The sequence below is a fragment of the Ascaphus truei genome, chromosome 7 (genome assembly GCF_040206685.1).
Source record: "Ascaphus truei isolate aAscTru1 chromosome 7, aAscTru1.hap1, whole genome shotgun sequence".
Lineage (NCBI taxonomy): Eukaryota > Metazoa > Chordata > Amphibia > Anura > Ascaphidae > Ascaphus > Ascaphus truei.
In genome coordinates, this window is record NC_134489.1 from 4306986 (window position 1) to 4327844 (window position 20859).

General features: G+C 45.9%; 1 protein-coding gene across 1 annotated transcript in view; it reads right to left on the reverse strand.

Annotated features, from left to right (window-relative positions):
* Window positions 1-13640: 13640 nt before the first annotated feature.
* PRSS16 (serine protease 16) overlaps window positions 13641-20859 on the reverse strand; it is a 38333-nt gene continuing 31114 nt past the window's right edge. Inside the window, exons 11-13 of the mRNA XM_075606884.1 lie at window positions 16933-17078; window positions 15102-15116; window positions 13641-15037 (exon numbers count right to left, since the gene is read on the reverse strand). Of these exons, the coding sequence (XP_075462999.1) occupies window positions 14984-15037; window positions 15102-15116; window positions 16933-17078 (215 nt within the window). The 3' untranslated portion in view covers window positions 13641-14983. The remainder of the gene's footprint in view (window positions 15038-15101; window positions 15117-16932; window positions 17079-20859) is intronic.

Below are 20859 nucleotides of genomic sequence, written 5' to 3' on the forward strand. Positions count from 1 at the left end.
CTTTTCGGTGTGTAGGTCCAGCCGCGACCACTATGTTCTCATCTCAGAACTTGGCCCAGAAATGTGAGACTTAGAAAATATCTTGACTTGAAAATCTCTGAAGCCAGTCGCTGCTATTTCTCCAAGTGGATATTTTGGCGAGTTCAAATTTGCCGCTGCTGTCTTGGCGCTTAGAATCTGAGGTCCAGATTGGCTGCTGGGTTTCTTATAATATTTCAGATTCACTCATGAAATACTACAACCAATCTGAGCCTGGGAACTTTACGACCAGCCAATCAGAGGGCTGCCAGTCTTCAAAAGCCAGGCAAGTGGTTCTTCTGAATGTAACAAGGGCATGCACGAGATTGCCACCTTAGCCACTTGTTATTCAGAAGTCACCCACTGGGTTAGGTGCCTCCAAGTCTGGGAAGGCAAATGCTAGCCGGGATGGCTTGCATTGTTTCCTGGACGTGGGTACTCCACCTAACCATCCTGCCCAAATGTCTTTAACACCTCTGGCAGCATCTGAAACTTCTGCGCTTATAATGCCGACAACGGCTAACGTCACTGGTCTCCGTTGCCATTGCGAAAGTTGTAGCCTGTTTTGGAGACGTCTCTGGCTACAAGGGGTGTGATGTCAGGAAAGGAGGAAGGCAGAGGGGCGGAGCCAGGAGCAAGGGGGGAGGCTGAAATGGAGAGGAGTTGTAATTTCTGTTTGTATGCCGAATTTACTTTACTTTTACTTTAAATTACGGGAGAATTTATTATTTTAAAGTTGTTAATATAGTGTGTTTTACTTGACAGACACACACACACACACACACACACACACACACACACACACACACACACACACACACACACACACACACACACACACACACACACACACACACACACACACACCTCCCTGCACATCACCCACACACATCCCACCTTTCCCTGCACTCACACAAACACCCCCCCTCTCCCTGCACTCACACAAACACATCCCCCCTCTCCCTGCATCAGAAGCTATCTGATTGGTTTAAAACCTGTCACATGATGAGACCGTCGCTGTAAAAATCAAATTCTACTGACAACAGAGATGTAGATTGCTCCGTCACGCCTCCTATAAGCGCATGTGGCGGATTCAATGCATTTGTTTTGACGTGACGTTGCATCGCTTATAGTGCCGGCAACGGCGACTCTACGTCGCTTCAAAACAAATGCATTGAATCTGTAGCATGCGCTTATAGTCGGCGCAACGGAGCGACCTAAATCTCTATCGTCCATTTAATTTGATTTTTACAGAGACGGTCTCATCATGTGACCGGCTGTAACCAATCAGATAGGTTCTGATGCATTAGGCTGAGTTTATAATGCCGGCAACGGCGACGCGACTTCAAAACAAATGCATTGAATCTGTAGCATGCGCTTATAGTAGGCATGACGGCGACGGAGCGACGTGAATCTTTGTAGTCAGTAGAATTTGATTTTTTTTTTTTTTGTAACTTTGGTTTTATTGGGTGAAATACATCATACATGGTAACACCATCCATTGTTCACCGTGACATCACCGCATTTAGTTTTCTCTTTTTCTTTTTATATAATCAACCAAAAACTGGACATACTGGACTCACAAGACGAACAGGGGGACAAGACACACCAACTAACTAGTAGGGAGGGAAAAGGGGGGAGGGGAAGGAGGGAGGGGGGGTGGTAAGGCTCAAGGGGTGTTCCACCTATTGTCTTCCCGTCGGACGCCGTGGGTCTACTTTTAGCGTAGGCTTCTCTCACCGAGATCCCCTCTCTCCTACTGATTCATCTTAACGCTATGAATACGGCCTATCCACGAGATACTCCACTCCGCCCATCTCCGGAGATCCTCTCGAAGAGTCCGAAACAACCTGGGATAATTTGCTTTATATAAAGCCTTATACTCTTTTGTGATATATACCCCTAAATATTTGATCATAGAGGGTTGCCATTTAAAATTAAAATTGAGTCCAATTAGTTTTTCTACTGGTTTGGGTAAATTTATATTGAGGGCTTCCAACTTGGCCTGATTAATTTTGAACCCTGAAATTTGTTTAAAGGACCCCAGAATTGAGAAGACGTTGGGCAGGGAGGTGAGAGGTTGTGATAATGTCAGGATCACATCATCTGCGTAGAGCGCCACCTTGTGTGATTGCCCTTTTACAGCTATGCCCGTAACATCCGGGTTGTTTCTGATATGTGCCGCCAAGGGTTCCACGCATAGGGCGAACAGCAAGGGGGACAACGGGCATCCCTGGCGCGTGCCGCTTTTGATTGGAAATTGCTCTGATGGGAACCCCTGGTGTCTCACCCTTGCCGTTGGCCCCTCGTAGAGTGCCATGATGGCCTCCAGGAGGCGTCCCTCAAAGCCGAATGCCCCAAGCGTCCCCCTCAAGTAGGGCCAATCGATTCTATCGAAGGCTTTTTCAGCGTCCAGACTTAATACCATTTACGGGATGTTCTGTTTCTGTGCCAAATCCACCAAATCTATTATCCGTCTGGTATTGTCTGCCGCTTGCCTTCCTCCGATGAACCCCACCTGATCTGGATGAACTAACCTGGGTAGTACGATACCCAGTCTATTAGCTAGTAATTTGGAGTAAATTTTCACAACCAAATTTATCAGCGAGATGGGCCGGTAGCTCTTACAGTCTGCCGGGTCCTTGCCAGGTTTATGGATCAGGGAGATAGACGCCTGAAGCATTTGAGCTGGGAACGAGGCCCCGTGTAGAATAGAATTAAATAGCTTCAATAGATATGGGGCTAGTATTTTCAGGTATTTTTTATAGTATAAGTTGGAAAAACCATCTGGACCGGGCGCCTTGGCAGGCTTAAGTGACTTTACAACAGCCATTAACTCTTCTAAAGAGAAGTCCATCTGTAACGCTTCCTTCTCCATCCTGCTCAAGGTCGGTAATTTGGCTTCTTTTAAGAATTCCATGAGAGTATCCCTCGTCTTTTGATTGTGTGTGACCTTACCCCCATCGTATAGCGTCTCGTAGTAGCTTTTGAACTCCGCTACGATCCGTTTAGGATTTGAAGTAAGCTCACCCCCCTGTGTGCGTATAGTTTGTATATGATAATTAGGAATTTTGTTTTGAAGTCGATTTGCTAATAGGGTGTCCGGCTTGTTCGCTTTCTCAAAGTACCTACGCCTCGACCAGCTCATCTCCTTTTCTGCCCGGGAGGCCAGTTTTATATTCAACTGTTGTTTGATCTTTGCTAGTGCACTTAGAGTGTCTTTATTCCTAGAGAGCTTGTGCTCCCTTGTTAGGGTCGCTAGTTTGTCTTGGAGGACTTTTATCTGTTTCTCCTGCTCCCTCCGGCGCCTAGCAGCTAGGCACATGTGGGCCTCCCATAGAGTGGTGTCGGACGGGACACTCCCCATGTTCTCCGACTTCTCTCTGAATGTCAGGGATTTTTAATAACAGCTCGTTTAGCCTCCAGTTTGCTCCAGGTCTGTCTAATAAATTTAACGTGCACCGCAGCTCAATGGGTGCATGGTCCGACCACGAAATATTGTGGATCCCCGTGTGGGAGACCACTGGGACCAATCTATTGGATACGAGGAAGTAGTCTAGCCGGCTGTATCGGTTGTGGGGGTGGGAGAAGAAGGTATAATCTCTACTTTGGGGATGCTGTTCTCGCCATATATCTACCAGTTGGCAATCTTTTAACCCTTGTGTGATTTGCTGAACATCTAATTTAGGGGGGAGGCTAGCGGCCGTGCATCGGTCCAGCTTGGGATTCAGTGTCCTGTTGAAATCACCCGTTATGATCATGTTTCCCTTTGCCTCCTTTTGTAGTTTACGGAAGAAAAGGGAAAAGAAATCCGCTGAGGTTTCACAGGGTGCATAAACTGATGCTAACGTAAGCGGTTTCCCTTGGATTGATCCCACCAAGATTAGAAATCTGCCCTCTCTATCCGACACCTTCTTCTCGATTGTGAAATCTATCCTGTTGTGTATGGCTATTGCTACCCCCCTCTTTTTCACTTGAGCGGATGCTAAGTGTACTACCCGGAATTCTTTGTCTAAAAATTTAGGGTAACTGTCTCTGGAGAAGTGTGTCTCTTGGAGAAAGAGGAAATCGGCTTTAAGTCGCTTGTAATCTCTGAGGGCTAGCCTGCGCTTCGCTGGACCGTTAAAACCTTTAACATTGTGAGAGATACATCGGACCTCGTTATTCATAATATTTTATTTGTGACCTTATTCCGCCGGAGTAGTCCTGGGCCATTCTGGGTCCTCTGGACGACGTGGAGTTCCCGCACTTTGTCTCCTTCTGTCCTCTGCAGCTTTTCTTCTGCGCCTTGCTAGGGGGGCGGGGTACGTGGGGGGGAAAGTGACACCGAGGGAAAGCACATCAAGGGTTACAACAAAAAGACCACAACACAAATACATGTATACATATAAAACTGTGGTATCGGCTCCAGGACTTCCCTGTCCCACAGCCCATCCCAATGCCTTTCGGATAGAGGCATTAGCGGGTCCCAGACCTCACCCCCTCCCCTCTTCCCAAAGGACTTTAGTCGGTTCTGGGGGTCCCTCCCCCTTCCCGACCCCATTGAGGCTCATGCCGACTCCGGGGTAGACCATCCAGCTCCCACCCCGTGTCCGCGCTCCCTTTTACACCCTGAATGAAAACTGGGGTTTCCCCCCTTACATGTCTCGCCAGGCGTGTCCACCATCTCCTTTGTCCGGCTGCCCGCCGTAGTCTAGCCTATGGATTTTCAACCCGCGGATGCTCTCTGTCTTGTCTTATCTAACCCTGCTTCGCCCTTCTCTGAGCCCAGTCCTCCCTACTTTTAAAACTCTCTGACAGCTATTTGATTGTTTCACGCTCACTTCCCCCTGCCAACTTCAGACTTCCTTATACTCTCTACTTCCTGCTCCCTACTCTCTCCACTTCCCCATCTTTGCTCCACTGCTCCCTGACCCCTTCTCTCTCTCTAGTTGCTTATCGTCCTTTCCCCTCCTATTCTGTAACTTACTTCCAGCAGCAAGGATGTAGAGGAGCACAGCAGCGTTTCTTGGCAATATACCAGCTAGTGGATCGCCAAAATGAGGGTAACTCCAAACAGGGATAGGTATTAAAAGGGTACTTTAATAGTCAGTGCAAAAAAACAATGGTAGGAACGCACCTACGCGTTTCGTCCGTAAAGGACTTTCTCAAGGACTTTCCTTTACGGACGAAACGCGTAGGTGCGTTCCTACCATTGTTTTTTTGCACTGACCATTAAAGTACCCTTTTAATACCTATCCCTGTTTGGAGTTACCCTCATTTTGGCGATCCACTAGCTGGTATATTGCCAAGAAACGCTGCTGTGCTCCTCTACATCCTTGCTGCTTGTGTTTACCCTGAGAGGACTGCACGCTGGAACGGATCCACCCTTCAAGGACACCACTAAGGAAGGTAAAGGGCCTTGGCCCATTATACTATTACCCTCCAGTGCTGGACTGATTGAGTTATTTCCCCAGGGTGTAGTACACCATTATTGGGAGACCTAATTTGGGGTACCCGCGTGGGACCACCAGGCCTCTGGTTTCTCACCCTGGGATGTTATGGATTATACTCTATGTCCTTGAACTTGGATCCATTATGGTATATGGAATTATCACTATATCAATGAGCCATCTATGGTGATGCACCAAAACACCACTTATCTATTGTAACTTACTTCCCCCTACCGTGTCACCTCCTCAACTCGCTTTCTTCCCCTGTAGCCTGCTTCTGTTCGTCACTCTATTTGTCCTCCTCCTTCCTCTTTCACCACTTCCCCCTGCTTTTCTACTCTGTCCCCCCTTCCTCCTACCATCTTTCTTTCCTCGCCTTCCTAATTTCCCTGATACTAATCTGCGGCGGCTAGCTCCGTGTGACCATCCAGTGCAACGTCCCTGGATCTTGTGGGAGTTCCGGCGCGTTGAGGCTCCAGGTGATGACATCATTGGGTTCCCCTGCTGCTGCCTCCTCCAAGATGGCGTCGATCCTCGTGGTTTCGGCTGGGGTGAGTTTCCGGTTTCCTGTTTCCGGTCGCCATTTTGGAAGATGCCCTGCCACGAGGAGGAGGTGGTGCGTGTTCTCTCTTCCCGCCGTTGGAGTCCTTCCGCCATCTGCGCCTCACGCTGGCACTCACCATGCTTTAGCTCCGCCGCCATCTTCCGCCACTTGCAGGTAAGCTCAAAGCAATTTATTTTGCAGGGATTATGCTTTTGTCTGTCTCTCAGGGCATGGCTTTTCTGCGGTAATGGTCTTAATGGCTGTGATTGTCCTTAGACCCATCGCTGGCACTTGTCTCTGCGAGGATCCTGAGGCGGGCCATACAGATTCCGATGCAGGGCTGGGGCACCGTAGGTTCTTACTAGGCGGGCATTATGTCCACTTAGGCGGGCAGTTTCGGGGGATAACAACCGGACCTTGTAACTTTGGCCACAACTATAGAACTTTGAATGAGCGCAACCGTGCGCCTTTGTGGGGCTACCACCGCTGCTTCTCAGCGCTTTTTTCCCTTTGCTTTTGGTGAGCCATTCCTTCCACTCCACTCTGGTTCTAGCGCCGCTGCCTCGTCCACCACCTGCGCCGGGGCATCCCTTAGGCCCAGCTTTGCTAGGAACTCCGGGCCCTCCGTGGGGTCTTTTATAGTGAATGCCCTCCCATTCCTTGTCACTTGTAACCCGAACGGAAAGGTCCATCTGTACCGCACGTTTTGGTCGCGGAGGACCTTTGTGAAGGGGAACAGGCTGCGGCGCCTGAGTGGTGTGACAGGGGACAGGTCTTGGAACACAAGCATCTTGTTGCCCTCAAAGTCCACTGACGCCAGGGGCCGAGTTTGTCGCAGTATGGCCTCTTTCGTTGTGAAAAAGTGCAGTCGGATAATTATGTCCCGCGGTTGCTCGTTTTGTACCGGCGTGCCCGGAGGGCCTGTGGCATCTATCTAGGGCCAGGGCGTCCCTGTTAAGGTCGGGGAGGAGGGTCTCCATCCATCTGGTGATGTACTCGTTGCAGTCTCCCACCTCCTCTGTGACCCCCCGGATCCGCAGATTATTCCGTCTGTCCCTGTTCTCTGCGTCTTCCTGCCGCTCCCGCAACTTATCTATCAGCCGCTGCAGGTCCCCCGTTTTTTTGTCAGTCTTTTTAACCACCTTTATTGTCTGGTCCACCTTTCTCTCCAGGTCGTCCGTTCTCGTGCCCAACTTTACTACATCTCGTTTAACTTCTTTAATTTCGGCCTGTAGGAGTGACTTGAGGTCGTTGTACAAGCTCTCAAAGTCGCATCTCCTAACCGGCAACAAAGCTTGATTGCTGGGGCCCTCTTCCTCACCTTCTAACTCCGTGTCTGTGTCCGGGTTTGAAGATGGCGCCATTTCTTCCAGGCCCCGCTTGTGCTCGCTCCGCCAAAATAAGCCCGAACATCTGCCGATTTCGGCTTTTTCTGGGTGCCAGGTTTTTTCGGGGCCATCCTGGGGTATTCAGAGGGGGTGCCTGCTACTTTTGGTTTGCGAGAATTTATTTTTTGTGGTGTTTTTAAAGTATTTCTGTTATGCGCGGCACGGAGCTAGAAACTTAAGCTGCCATCTCCGTGTCCTTCGCGCATGCGCCTCCGTAGAATTTGATTTTTACAGAGACGGTCTCATCATGTGACAGGCTGTAACCAATCAGATAGCTTCTGATGCAGGGAGAGGGGGAATGTGTGTGTGTGTGAGTGCAGGGAGAGGGGGGATGTGTGAGTGTGTGTGATTGTGTGTGTGGGATTGTGTGTGGGATTGTGTGTGGGATTGTGCGATTGTGTGTGGGAGGGGAGATTGTGTGGGTGTCACGGGTGCTCACCACAAACCAAGGCCGGACCGCGAGGCTGAGGTGGGGATGTGAAAACACCGACCTAGGCCACGAAGCCGGGTCCGGGTTGCGCAGCTCGTAGTCGTGGGTTAGCCGGGTCAGGGCAGGAGAGGGTAGGATCGTAGAGGTACATGCCGTAGTAGGATTGGAGAGGGGAGGGTAGTCGTATTCTGGAGCCGAGGTCGAGGATAGGAGAGGGCAGAGTAGTCGAATTCCGAAGCCGAGGTCCAAGGATGCCAGAGATCAGGAGTCCGGTACAAGGCTGGAGGTCAGGATACAAGAACAAGAGGACAAAGCAAGGCAGCTTGTAGCAAGCACGGCAAACACAGAATATGCTCAACAATCAGCCCAGGGCTGACTGAAGCTAGATACTAGCGGGAGCAATGAGAGACCTTACCCAGGAGTGAGGTCAGAGGTGTCGAGCACTGATAGGAGGATGCAGGGCAGGTGTGCAGGCATCAGTGTAATTGCTAGGATCTGGTTTGAAGATGAGCGCGCCTGCGATGTGTGACCTCAATGGGGACACGCAGCGGCGCATGCGCTGGCCAGCTGATGTTGCGGAGGTCCATGCGGCGGCGCATGCGAGCCCCCTCCGGTCCAGGAGTAGTGGCGGTACGTGCCCCGAGTCTGCACGTGCCTTCGACGGGAGGAGCGGGTGCGCGTGAGTCCCTGCTGGAGAGGAGCCAAGATCGGTAAGAGCTGCGAGCGGGCGGACCTTACAGTAACCCCCCCCCCTTCAGGATCGGCTCTGGACGATCCACTCGAGGTTTTAGTGGGAATTTTCAGTGAAAAGCTTGAGTTAGCCTGGGAGCATGTACCTGGTCCTGCGGGATCCACTCCATCTCCTCAGGGCCAAAACCCCTCCAATGCACCAGATACTGGAGGTCTCCTCTTGAGAGATGGGAGTTCAGAATAGATTGGACTTCAAACTCCTCCTGTCCATCTATTAGTCTGGGACGAGGTTTGATGTGCTGGGTTTGAGGGTTAGATTTAAATGGTTTCAGCAGGGAGCAGTGAAAAACAGACAGAATTCTCAGTTGCGGGCAATTTTAGTCGGTAGGCGACAGGATTAACTCTCTCCAAGATTAGGAATGGTCCAATATATCTAGGTGCTAGTTTGGGAGACGTAACTTTTAGGCGTATGCTCCTGGTGGATAACCATACCTTCTGACCCGGAGCATATTTAGGCCGATCGCCACCGTCAGGTTTCACCTGTCTTTTCTGCATAGTCATGGCACGCCTGAGGTTACCCTGGATCTTCTCCCAGGAAGATTGAAGATCCTGGATCCTATCCTCAGCGGCAGGAACCCCTGTATTGGGGGAAGAATTGGGGAGAGTAGAGGGGTGATAACCGTAATTAGAAAAGAATGGAGACTGTTGGGTGGACTCATTCCGGAGATTGTTAAGAGCATATTCTGCCCATGGAAGTAGATCGCACCAATTGTCTTGAGCATTGGAGATGAAGCAACGAAGGAACTGCTCTAGAGATTGGTTGGTGCGTTCCGTTTGACCATTGGTCTGTGGATGATATCCGGAGAAGTGAAGTGCCACGTTAAATCCTTTGGAGAATGCCCTCCAGAATCTGGATACGAACTGAGAGCCCCGGTCTGAGACTATGGTCTGGGGGGATCCATGAAGCCTGAAGATCTCCCTTACGAATACCTCGGATAATTTGAGGGCGCTGGGAAGGCCCCTGAGTGGAATGAAGTGGCTTGTTTGGTGAAGCGATCAACTACTACTAATATAGTATCCATCCATTTGGAATTAGGCAGATCAACGAAAAAAATCCATTGAGAGATGTCTCCATGGTCGATCAGGAATAGGGAGAGGTTGTAGAATGGCCAGGGTTTTATTCTGTGGTGATTTGTTCTGTCCGCAGATACAGTAGGGCATGCAGAGACGTAGTCCTGAATGTCTTTGCACATACCTGGCCACCAGAAGGTTCGCTGTAAGAATTCTATAGTCCTTTAATTCCCAGGGTGACCTGCTGTTTTGGATGCATGTCCCCATTGCATTACCTTCTGGTGGAAGATGGGGGGCGTGAACAACTGTCCGTCTGGCACCTTGAGACCCTGCAGGATCTGGTCTTGAACCATGGTGATTTCTGACAGGGCGTCAAAGGTATTAGCGGAAAGGACACAATTAGGAGGGAGTATAATCTCCTGGTGGTCTTCAGTTATATCCTCTACAGCGAACGGTCGTGAAAGTGCATCTGCTCTCATGTTTTTTGAGCCTGGAATGTAGGATATGATAAAATTAAACCGCGTGAAGAGACCAGCGTGCCTGCCGTGAGCTCAGGCGACGAGCCGTCTCAATTTATAACAGATTCTTGTGATCGATAAGGATGGTGATGGGGTTTTCCTCGCCACTCCTCTAAGGCCATCTTGATAGCGTGAAGCTCACGATTACCACATCGTAATTCCACTCCGCCGCAGAAAATTTCCTAGAGAAAAACGCACAAGGATGCAGTCTGGCCTGTTAAATCTTCCTGAGATAGGCGCAGGAGCCATACTATATCAGAGGCGTCCACCTCGAGGGTGAATGGCTGTCCAGGATGTGGATGCACCAAGATAGGTGCCATAACGAAAGCTCTTTTCAAAAGGCGCTGATAGTCTCGGGTGACCATAGTGCTGGGATGGTGTTCTTCAGGGTGAGAACTGTGATAGGTGCAACTACTGAAGAATTTTTTTTATGAAGTGGAGATAATAGTTGGAAAAACCTAAAAACCTCTGTACCACTTTCAGAGAGAGGACGCGGCCAATCTACAACCGCTCTTACTTTGGTAGGGTCCATAGCCAGACCTGTGTCAAAGATAATGTATCCCAGAAACGATGTGGAAGACAGGTGAAATTGGCAATTCTCTAACTTAGCAAACAGACGGTTCTCCCGTAGCCTCTGAAGTAACTGCTTTACGTGTCCTGTGTGTTGCTGGACGTTCTTGGAGAATATGAGAATATCGTCCAGGTAAATGACCATGTGGATTCAGGAGATCCCTGAAGATATCGTTGACAAAATCCTGCAAGACTGCAGGTGCATTACAGAGACCAAAGGGCATCACTAGGTACTCGTAGTGCCCATCGCGTGTTGAAGGCAGTTTTCCATTCATCCCCCTGGTGAATCCTAACTAGGGTGTATGCCCCCCGCAGGTCAAGTTTAGAGAAAATCCTGGCACCTTGTAACCTATCGAATAATTCCGCAATCAGGGGTAAAGGTACCGGTTCTTGATAATTATTTTGTTGAGGCCGCGGTAATCGTCGATGCATGGCCGTAGAGTGCCATCTTTTTTCTTCACGAAAAATAATCCTGCCCCCGCCGGAGATGATGATTTGCGAATGAAGCCCCTCTGTAAATTCTCCAGAATGTATTGTCTTATGGCTTTGGTCTCAAGAGGGGATAGAGGGTAGGAGCAGCCTCTGGGAGGAAGGGCGCCCAGAAGTAGGTCGATAGGACAATCATAGGTGTGGTGGGGTGGCAACTCTTCGGCTTAGATTCTAAAGTGAGTTTAACCTCTTGTATACTCCTTCACATACCTCCCCCCTCAAAGTGTTGCTCCTAGCACACTCGCTTTTTGAAACAACCCCCCACCCCACCCCTTCCTGGGACAAAAGAAATCTGCATTGGCATGTAACTTTCCAGCCCTATGTTGTACCGGGAAGGAGAAGGGTTGAATGGAGAGGTACCAGCATGTGACTCTGGGGTTGTGTCCTTCATTGTATGTAGCCATTTTAGGGGAGCATGGTCTGTTACCAGGGTAAATGTGGTACCCAGGAGATAATACCTGAGTGCTAATATTGCCCACTTCTCCGCTTAACACTCTCTCTATTACAGAGTAGGCTTGTTCTCTTTTTAAGAGCTTCTTACTAAGGTATAGGACCGGACACTCTTCCCCATCTACCTCCTGAGACAAGACGGCCCCTAAACCTACTTCTGAGGCATCTGTCTGCAGAATGACGGGCTTCTCAAAGTCTGGACTCTGTTAAACTGGCTCTGAACAGAGTATCATTTTTACTCCCTGAAATGCTTCCTCGCATTTTACTGTCCACTGGAGTTTATTGGGTGCCACGTTTTTTATTAGATTGGTGATGGGGCCAAGGACTGTGGAAAAATTTGGTATGAATTTCATATAATACCCTGCTAAGCCCAGGAAAGCTCTCACCTGCTTTTTTGTCGTTGGTACTCGAAAATCCATCAACGCCTGCACCTTGCTGCAGACAGGCTTTATTTGTCCATTACCAAATATGTAGCGCAAGTACTTTGTTTCACTTCTCCCTATTGAGTATTTTGCTGGATAGTCAGGAGGCACGTAAACCGTGCAAAGCACGACCTAGATTAGCATTAAAGGGGTGAATAGATCTGGAGACAAGGCTATAGCTATTTTATTCAAACCTGGGAGGTGGGTAATCGGGATTCCTAGAAGGAGGTGTACCTGGGAGTTTCAGGAGCCACTGGAAGCCAAGATAGGGAGATGGCTTCTCCCTGCAGTACTTGGACCAGAGTACTGCTAGCCAGTAACCAGACTAACCACAGAGCACTTGTATTGGTCTACAATTGTTTGCAGTATGCTGCATGAGGGAGTTCTGTCAGGCTGGGGTATAGTGATGTCCCACTGGACTACCATGGATTACAGTCATAGCACACTAGTGACAGATACAGTATTGACAGCTGTCATTTTGATCCATTAAATAATTAATAAGGAGGGTGGGACAATGGGTGACAGATCAATTAGGGTTGGGGGTAGTGATCAGCACTATAGGGTAAGCGTTGCTGGTGAGGTAGGAATCTGTTGTCAGTGACCATGGCAGTAGTTTTAGTGGTCAGTATTGATGGCATCAGTTACCACTAACCAGGAGATGTGTTCACTAACCTTAACCCAGGAGGTGCAGTATCTGTCACTAGTCACAAAAATAACCGTATTAAAAAAAAAAAAAGTCAGAATCGAGAAACCGTATAAAAAACACATTTGTTAAATTATTTATTGAATATTGAAAAAAAATTGGAAATGAAATATTTTTTATTTATAGGCTGAACACATTTTGATAAAACTGATCCTTTAAAAAAAAAAAAAACACATTTTACAAAATACAATAAGTCAAAAATGCTTGTCATAAGGGATATTGGGTATGAAAAGTGTTAACTTGCCCACGTTGCATTAAGATAAATGAAGCCACACTTGAGAAAAACAGATTGAAAAATAAATGATATATAAATTTTAAGTAAATGTCAGAATGTATATGGCTACAGATGAACATTTTGTAACAGATGTATTGCAAGCACTTCAAGGGTTAAAAAGAATGGTTTAGCTAATTACTGACAAACCCGAATTTATTCACTAGAGCAGAGTTGCTCAACTCCAGTCCTCAAGCCCCGCCCCCCAACAGGACAGGTTCTCAGGATGACTTCAGCACAGGTGGCACAATCAGAGGCGCAGGCTTTGACTGAGCCTCTGATTGAGCCACCTTCGCTGAAGCTGTGATATCTTGAAAACCTGACCTGTTGAGTGGGCTTGAGGACTGGACTTGGAAATCACTGCTCTAGTGCAGGGGGCTCAGCTCCCAGTCCTCAAGTACCACTAACAGGGCAGGTTTTAAGGATACCCCTGCTCGGGTACAGGTGGTCAAAATGATTGACAGGTTCAGCAGGGAGAGATGGAGCACTACCGGAAAAAATTGCTGGAGAGTGTGTTCCCAATAAAAATAAGGTTTATTGGATCAAAGCATGACAATAAGGATGAGCCCCAGGGCCCCACTGGGGGCCCTGGGGCTCATCCTTATTGTCATGCTTTGATCCAATAAAACCTTATTTTTATTGGGAACACACTCTCCAGCAATTTTTTCCGGTAGTGCTCCATCTCTCCCTGCTGAACCTGTCTACTACTCTGGAGAACCGGCAGCACACACCTATGAAGAACCCACTGAAGACCAATCTGCAAAAAGTGAGTGAATTACTCCAGCTAATACCACAGGAATCCTTTTCAATGTTATAGACCAGACACAAGCAAGTGTGAGTATTCATCAATACAAAGGTGTTACTCTTCTGGTATATTGATCTAATGGATGTGATGTTTCAGATTATAGATGGTCTATTATAATGTGGGATATCTCTGGGAATGGATTGATTTTTTCATTATATTATTACAACCTATATTGGTCAGGTCCTTGTTAGAGCACCATACAGCTTTGTTTTGCTCTTGTCAAAATGATTGAACCACTTGTGCTAATGAGAGGAGAGCCTTACTTCCTGCACAGCTAGTGGTCCTTGAGGACTGGGAGTTGGGAATCACTGCTCTAGAGTATGGGAATAATACCGTTTCAGGATTACCCTAGGAATTGGTTTTGGTCGGAGACGTTACACCTATGAAATGAGACACTGCAGCGTTTGTGTGCGCGAGACGGACACACACGGTCTCACAAGTGTGAGAATTTGCTGCTGTTAATGACCAAATCCTTACATCATGTACAGAAGCACGGTACCTTTTATTAATGTAACCCCCTTTGGGTGCCCCAAGACATAGGTCATGTTATGGGGTCTGGCACACTCCTGACGTAGTGGTTATGTCGTTCCCAAGAAGTGCTTCAATCGTGTCCTGTGTTCCCATGGTGCGCGGGAAGCGATCTGCAGTGAAGTGGACGCCTGTGCCGTCTCCGGGGTAAAGGCTGCCAGCATTAAGGGTTAAAACATCACAGGAGTTCCTGGTTCCAGATTTTAAGCTGCTTCCCAACTCGGGAGAGATTTTCAAATCTCGCCCGTCTGAGGCTGTGTCCTTTTACTGTAGGTGCAGGGGTGAAGACTGGAAACATGCAGACTTTCGCTCATCCTCCCTTCCAAATGTAAAAGCCTCCACTAGCTTAACAGCTGGGGTGCTAGTTAAAATGAATCATCTTTACAAGCATGTAGCATTTTATCATAAAATTAGCCGCAATATGTATTGCGTTTGCATGTACTATGGCAATTATTTTAAAATGTAGTTAAAAATATTAAATCTGGAGCCCGGCTGCAATGTGAAACGAAGTGAAAATGTAACATGTGATTTGGGAAGATGTTAGAACGAGTTATCAGTGCTTGTTCCAAGAGATTTTGCCACGTTGGCTCTACCAACTCAATGCCTCATTCAGCAAAAAGACCTGGAGCGGCATTGTCCGGATCCTGCGCCGAGTTAATATCCGTTCTCCTCTGGCCGCCTCCGTGCAGCCGTCAGCCAGTCCCCAACCTGCGCGGAGTTAATATCCGTTCTCCTCTGGCCGCCTCCGTGCAGCCGTCAGCCAGTCCCCAACCTGCACGGCAATTTGCTGACAGAAAAAGTGGAAAACATCAGCGCGAGTCTCATCTCAAAAAGGTTAGAAAAAGGTGCACAGAGAAGGGAAAAGAAAACTTTTTTCCCCGTAAGATCTACATACAGTATATACAGAAAACAAATACATATTACTTGTGCTCCTCCCTCTAGGAGTGTGCAGCTGGTAAAAAGATTGGCCCTAAATTTATTGAAAACAGAAGTAAAATTCCAGCGTTTCTCTGCCCCTGAGGACAAAAGACAAACCACAGCTAAATTCAATCTGAACCCCTCAGTCTACATCACGTCACCCCAAAGGCGGACAGCCGAAGGACCGTTAAAGGGTCTGAGCCATTTGCTGATGTTAAAATTGCTCTATTTCAATCTGAAACTCACCATCACTTTTATCCCCAGTACTCAATTTTCCACTCTAACTGTCCATGAATTGGCTGTATAATCTGTTCATTTAATGTAACCATTTATTATCATAACTTTGTGCCCAGGACATACTTATAAATGAGAGGTAACTCTCAATGTATTACGTCCTGGTATTTTTTTTAAAATAAATAAATAGGCTTGTAATTTACTATTTTTACTTTTAGAACCGAAGTCTGTGTAACAAAAGGAGTAATTTGGTCGCATCTTTTGATAAACACATGACACATGATGAAAGCCTGCTAATCCCAGCAAGGTAAGCTCCATATAGCATTTACCTACACAGAATACATAGTAAGAAATTGTATTATTCCGTGTACAGTAGGTACCTGCTATATGGAACTTACCTTGCTGGGGGATAGCAGGCTTCCATCATGCGTTGATCAAAAGATGGAACCAAATGACTCCTTTGTTACACAGACTTCGGTTCTAAATGTAAAAATGTTACTAATAAATTACATGCCAATTTGGGAGGAGCGCTAGAACTGTACTTATGTATACAGCTAGAGATATCTGTGAAATTAGGGTCACCATCCATTAAAAACAGTCATACATGGTAGATGAGAAAAATAAAATACAAATATGCCCGTATTTGTATTTACAGTATTTTGAGCCAGAGAAAAGGCAAACAACCCCCCCCCCCCAAGTAAAACATCCTCCAATGATGCCTCATAAGGGTAAAAATAAATTCCTTCCAGCCTCCAAATAATGGCAATCAGATTTCTCCCTGAACCAAGACCCTTCCCATGTTTACTTATTTGGTATGTACCTGTATATCTCCTTTCCATATTAAAAAAAAACAAAAAAAACCCACACATTTTTTGAAGCTATCTTTGTATCTGCCAGCACAGTCTCCATGGGTAATGAATTCCACCTTTTACTGCCATTGCTGTAAAGAACGGAAGAGGAGTCGGCCTCTTCTGTTTCTCTCCTGGACATGCCGCGTTCAGAGCTCCACAGGATAAATAAAACACTTTATTGACAAACGCTCCCCATTCAGTAGGCCCTACATTAGTCTAAAACAGGTCTCTTCAACTGGCAGGCTCATGGGTCAAACATGCCCAGTGAAAGCACTGGGACTCTCAGCTGCCCTAGCAACCTGGATGAAATTAGCAGAAGCAAAGTGGAATTTTTCACATTGTAAATGAGGGCGATCTAAATATATAGGGTATCGATGTCATAAACGCTTGAAAAAAATGTTCAAATGTAATTGAATGCATCTAAAATTACAATAAGCTTATGGCTCTGCTACTCCTGAAGGTCTTCTGACCTAGCTCCTTGGGTGAACTGGTTGAAGGGCTAAAGGAAGTGAATTAGATTTTGTAAACTATTTTAAAAAGGTCTACAAAGAATTGAACGATCCAGGAATAATATTTGTGGATAAGTAAAATGATCCTGACCTCTCGAGCCTTCTGCAGAGACGGCGGGTCACTGGCGCGTGAGGGGCTCATGTTGGCGCAGTGGGCGGTCCCATTGATCAGAATGGCGATTTCCGAGTGCGACTGGTTCTTCAGCACACTGAGAGCATGCCAGGGATCAATGTCACCTGGTACAGAGGACGAGAAGGACATGTTAATCATTATAATCAAAGTGATCTTAAGAAAATAATAATAATAGTACACTAAGTAGAGACTAGGCAGCACTTTGAGAAGCTCAATGTGAATGTTGTTAGACAAATGGTGCAATGGGAACAAGGGAAGGGCCCTAAACCCTCCAGACTACTAATCCTCAAATCCCAACTGGGTTCACAGCACTCAAGGAATACAAAGAGAAAAATGGTTATGCCCAAAAGAGATCACATTCAATATATGACTTAGATGGTCACATAGCAGAAAATACACAGACAGGCAAAAATAGTGAGTGCCCAAATGAACTAAAACAAGAGGGGATGGATGGCCTCAACCTTTTTCCTGCTCCAGTGCCCGACTGACGGACTTGAGCCTGAAGCTATTTGCCTGCACATATATACGCAACGTTAACCCTGTGAGGTGCTTTATGATTTAATTACATACCCTACATTTCTTTGTATTGAGTGCTGGGAACCCAGTTGGGATTTTAAAATAATAATAGATAAAGATTTTTTTTTTTTTTTACATTTATTTATTCATATATATAAATAAATAATATACACATACAGAATTCCATTAATTTGTAATAATTGTGAATAGGAGTTGAATTAGTATGCTGTACATTGCATGGTGTATTTTATGAACACAACTTATTGGCTGCTGGATATTTGACCAATAAGAAAAGACAACACTAATTTCTAATTAGAATGACCTCTCTCCTGGTTGATGAGGAAACAGATGGCATGATACAATGGTCTTGGGAAGAAAGGAAAGCAGTAAGTGTTGGGTAATACAGTATAAATACTTTAGAAGAGGGAAGTTCCCTTTTTAGGAAGGATACCAGAAAAAAAAAAAAAAAGGGGGAACAGCCGAAGATCTTCATAGGGGGAAGTAATCTGTAGTTATAGTCCTATTTAGGAAAGAACATGAAAGTTTGTGCTATTGATAGGGGGAAGTGACCAACATATATGTATAACTATATAATATGTATAATTACTTGAATATTATTCTCCTTTATTTGTAAAGGGCCAGCATATTCCACAGTGCGGTACGATGGGGTTACAGAGACATTAATTACATAAATTGAATGACATACAAAGTAAGGACAAACAAGCACAAAACAGACACAGAAGGTAATGAGGGTCCCACTTGTGATCGGTTACACTCTAGAGGGTAGTATTTTCTGAAATACTACCAGTGCCATGCGCTACTGCAGGGAGACAGTCAGATCAGGGAGGTTAATGCATGGCTAGGAAAGTGGTGCAGTAAGGAGGTTTTGGGGTTTTTAGAGCACTGGGACTCCTTTTCTGAGAGGTGCCATCTATGTTCTAGGGACGGATTGCTCCTCAATGAAGAGGGATCTTCTGTGGTAGGGGGGAGAATGCTAAAAAGGTTGGAGGAGATTTTAAACTAGGATGGAGGGGGGAGGGAAATGAAACAGATAATGAACTAAAGGGAATAGAAGAGGAAACAAGGGGTTTTGGAGGTAGAATATGGGCAAGTGCGAGTTTGACAAGCAGTGAGATACCCATAGTACATAGAGATAATACTAGAAAACTTCTAATGACTAAACCAAGTGGGCGCAGAAAGGAAGGAGCAGATAAGATAATAGTACAGGCTGGAAAAAAAAAAAAAAAACTGAAATGCATGCTTACTAATGGAAGAAGCCTGACAGATAAAATGGGGGAGCTTGAATTAATAGCTGCAAGGGAGCAATATGATATCATAGGCATTACTGACATGGTGGGATGAAACTCAGGACTGGGCAGTTAATTTAGAGGGTTATTCCTTTTTTCAGAAGGGTCGAGCAAATAGAAGAGGAGGTGGAGTATGTTTATATGTTAAACCGGATCTAAAGCCTATAATAAAGGAAGATGTTTACGAAAGGAATGATGAAAATGTAGAGACCTTGTGGATAGAAATTAGCAGTGGAAGTAAAAGCATAAACAAAATGTTTGTAGAGATATGCTATAAACCACCAAATATCTGAGATTGAGGAAGCTAAAATACTTTTGCAAATGGAGAAGGCATCAAAACTGGGTCATGTTTGCATAATGGGGGATTTTAATTATCCAGACAGACTGGGGCAATGAGATCAGCATAACAAAAGGAAACAGGTTTTTGGGGTTGCTTAAAGACAATTATATGACCCAAATTATTGAGGAACCAACCAGGAGAGGGGCAATACTGGATTTGGTCATATCAAACAATGTAGAAGTAATAACAAATATTCAAGTCCTGGAACATTTGGGTAACAGTGATCATAACATGGTCTCATTTGAAATAAATTATCAAAAAACAGATTACTTGGGTTCAACAAAGAGTTTAAACTTTAGAAAGGCAGATTTTAATAAACTGAGGTCTAATCTAGTAGTAATACAGTGGGATGATGTTTTTGCAGGGAAAAATGTAGAAGATAAATGGGCAGTCTTTAAAACATTGTTAGAAAAGCACACTTATCAGTGTATACCCTTGGGTAATAAGTATAAAAGAAATAAGTCAAAACCAATGTGGCTAAATAAACAGGTAGGGGAGGAAATGGACAAGAAGAGGAAGGCGTTTAGATTCTTTAAGTCAGAAGGGACAGAGACATCGTATCAGAATGATAAGGAATGTAACAAAAATTGCAAAAGGGCAATCAAATTAGCAAAAATGGATAATGAACATGCACATACATATTGTTTTTATGTCCCCCACACATACAGAAAGTATATATAAAAATACCATGTGTTTCAGTGGGGTTTTAAAATGTACAGGCAGGAACCCTTTCCTGCCAGTCCGGCAATTAATCCATCAACATATCAATATGTTATGGATGAATGAGCTGAGGGATTTTTCATCTCTGTACTTCAAAGGGCACCCTGCTAAATTGGTGCCCCAGTGTCTAGAGACGTCCGGAGTTGAAAAGTATAAGAGACTCAAGGTGGTAGGGTGGCCGGGATATTGCTAAGTACCAGATACCGGTGCGAAGTATGGGCTATTCACACTTGGTAGCCAAACCCCAGACTTGCTGTCACCAGGTAAGAGGTTGGGCCTGGTATGCTAAGCAGCTTAGATGTCACCTTAGCACATGCTCTTAGCAGACCGGGAAGCAACTTCTGCCCTCTATTTGAGCTACTGGCAAGTCGGGGATAGGTTGGAAAAGGTATTCCCACGGGAGGATGGGCTGGGTATAGTAACGATAAGACCCGTAACCCTATAAAAATGCCTGCAGCCCAGTCCTAGTCAGATTCATCTAAGGATTCACCAAGATACGTCCAAGATACAGAGTCAGCGGTTCCGGAGTGTGAGGGGTTAACTACACCATAACGAAGATTTGCACCCCTCTTCCAGAATTTGTTTGAGCTAAGGATTCCCGAATGAATCCTGTAAGAACTAAACAAACATCTTGCCTCCGGTGGAGATACAGGGATGGCAACTTGTGCCCCTAGCCGAGGACTGTCACGCGGCTCAAATCGCATACCCACTTGCACGCGTGCAGGGGTGCCCAGAGACTTTGTTTTCAAGTTATTCAGTCCGTGGACATTTGATTTCGTTTCCCCATCCCAGTAAGTGTTTATCCAGTGTAATTGTGAAGATGTGTGTGTTTATCGGAAAATAAATAAAAAATAAAAATAAATAAAATTACAATTTATGTTGCCCTCCTTGTGCTCAATCCAGAATCACGGTCTTAATGTGTTGATGAAACCTGGTCTACCGTGACAAACATACATTGACATCAGGCAAAAAGGGAGCAGCCAGAGAAAATCAAATCGCTCT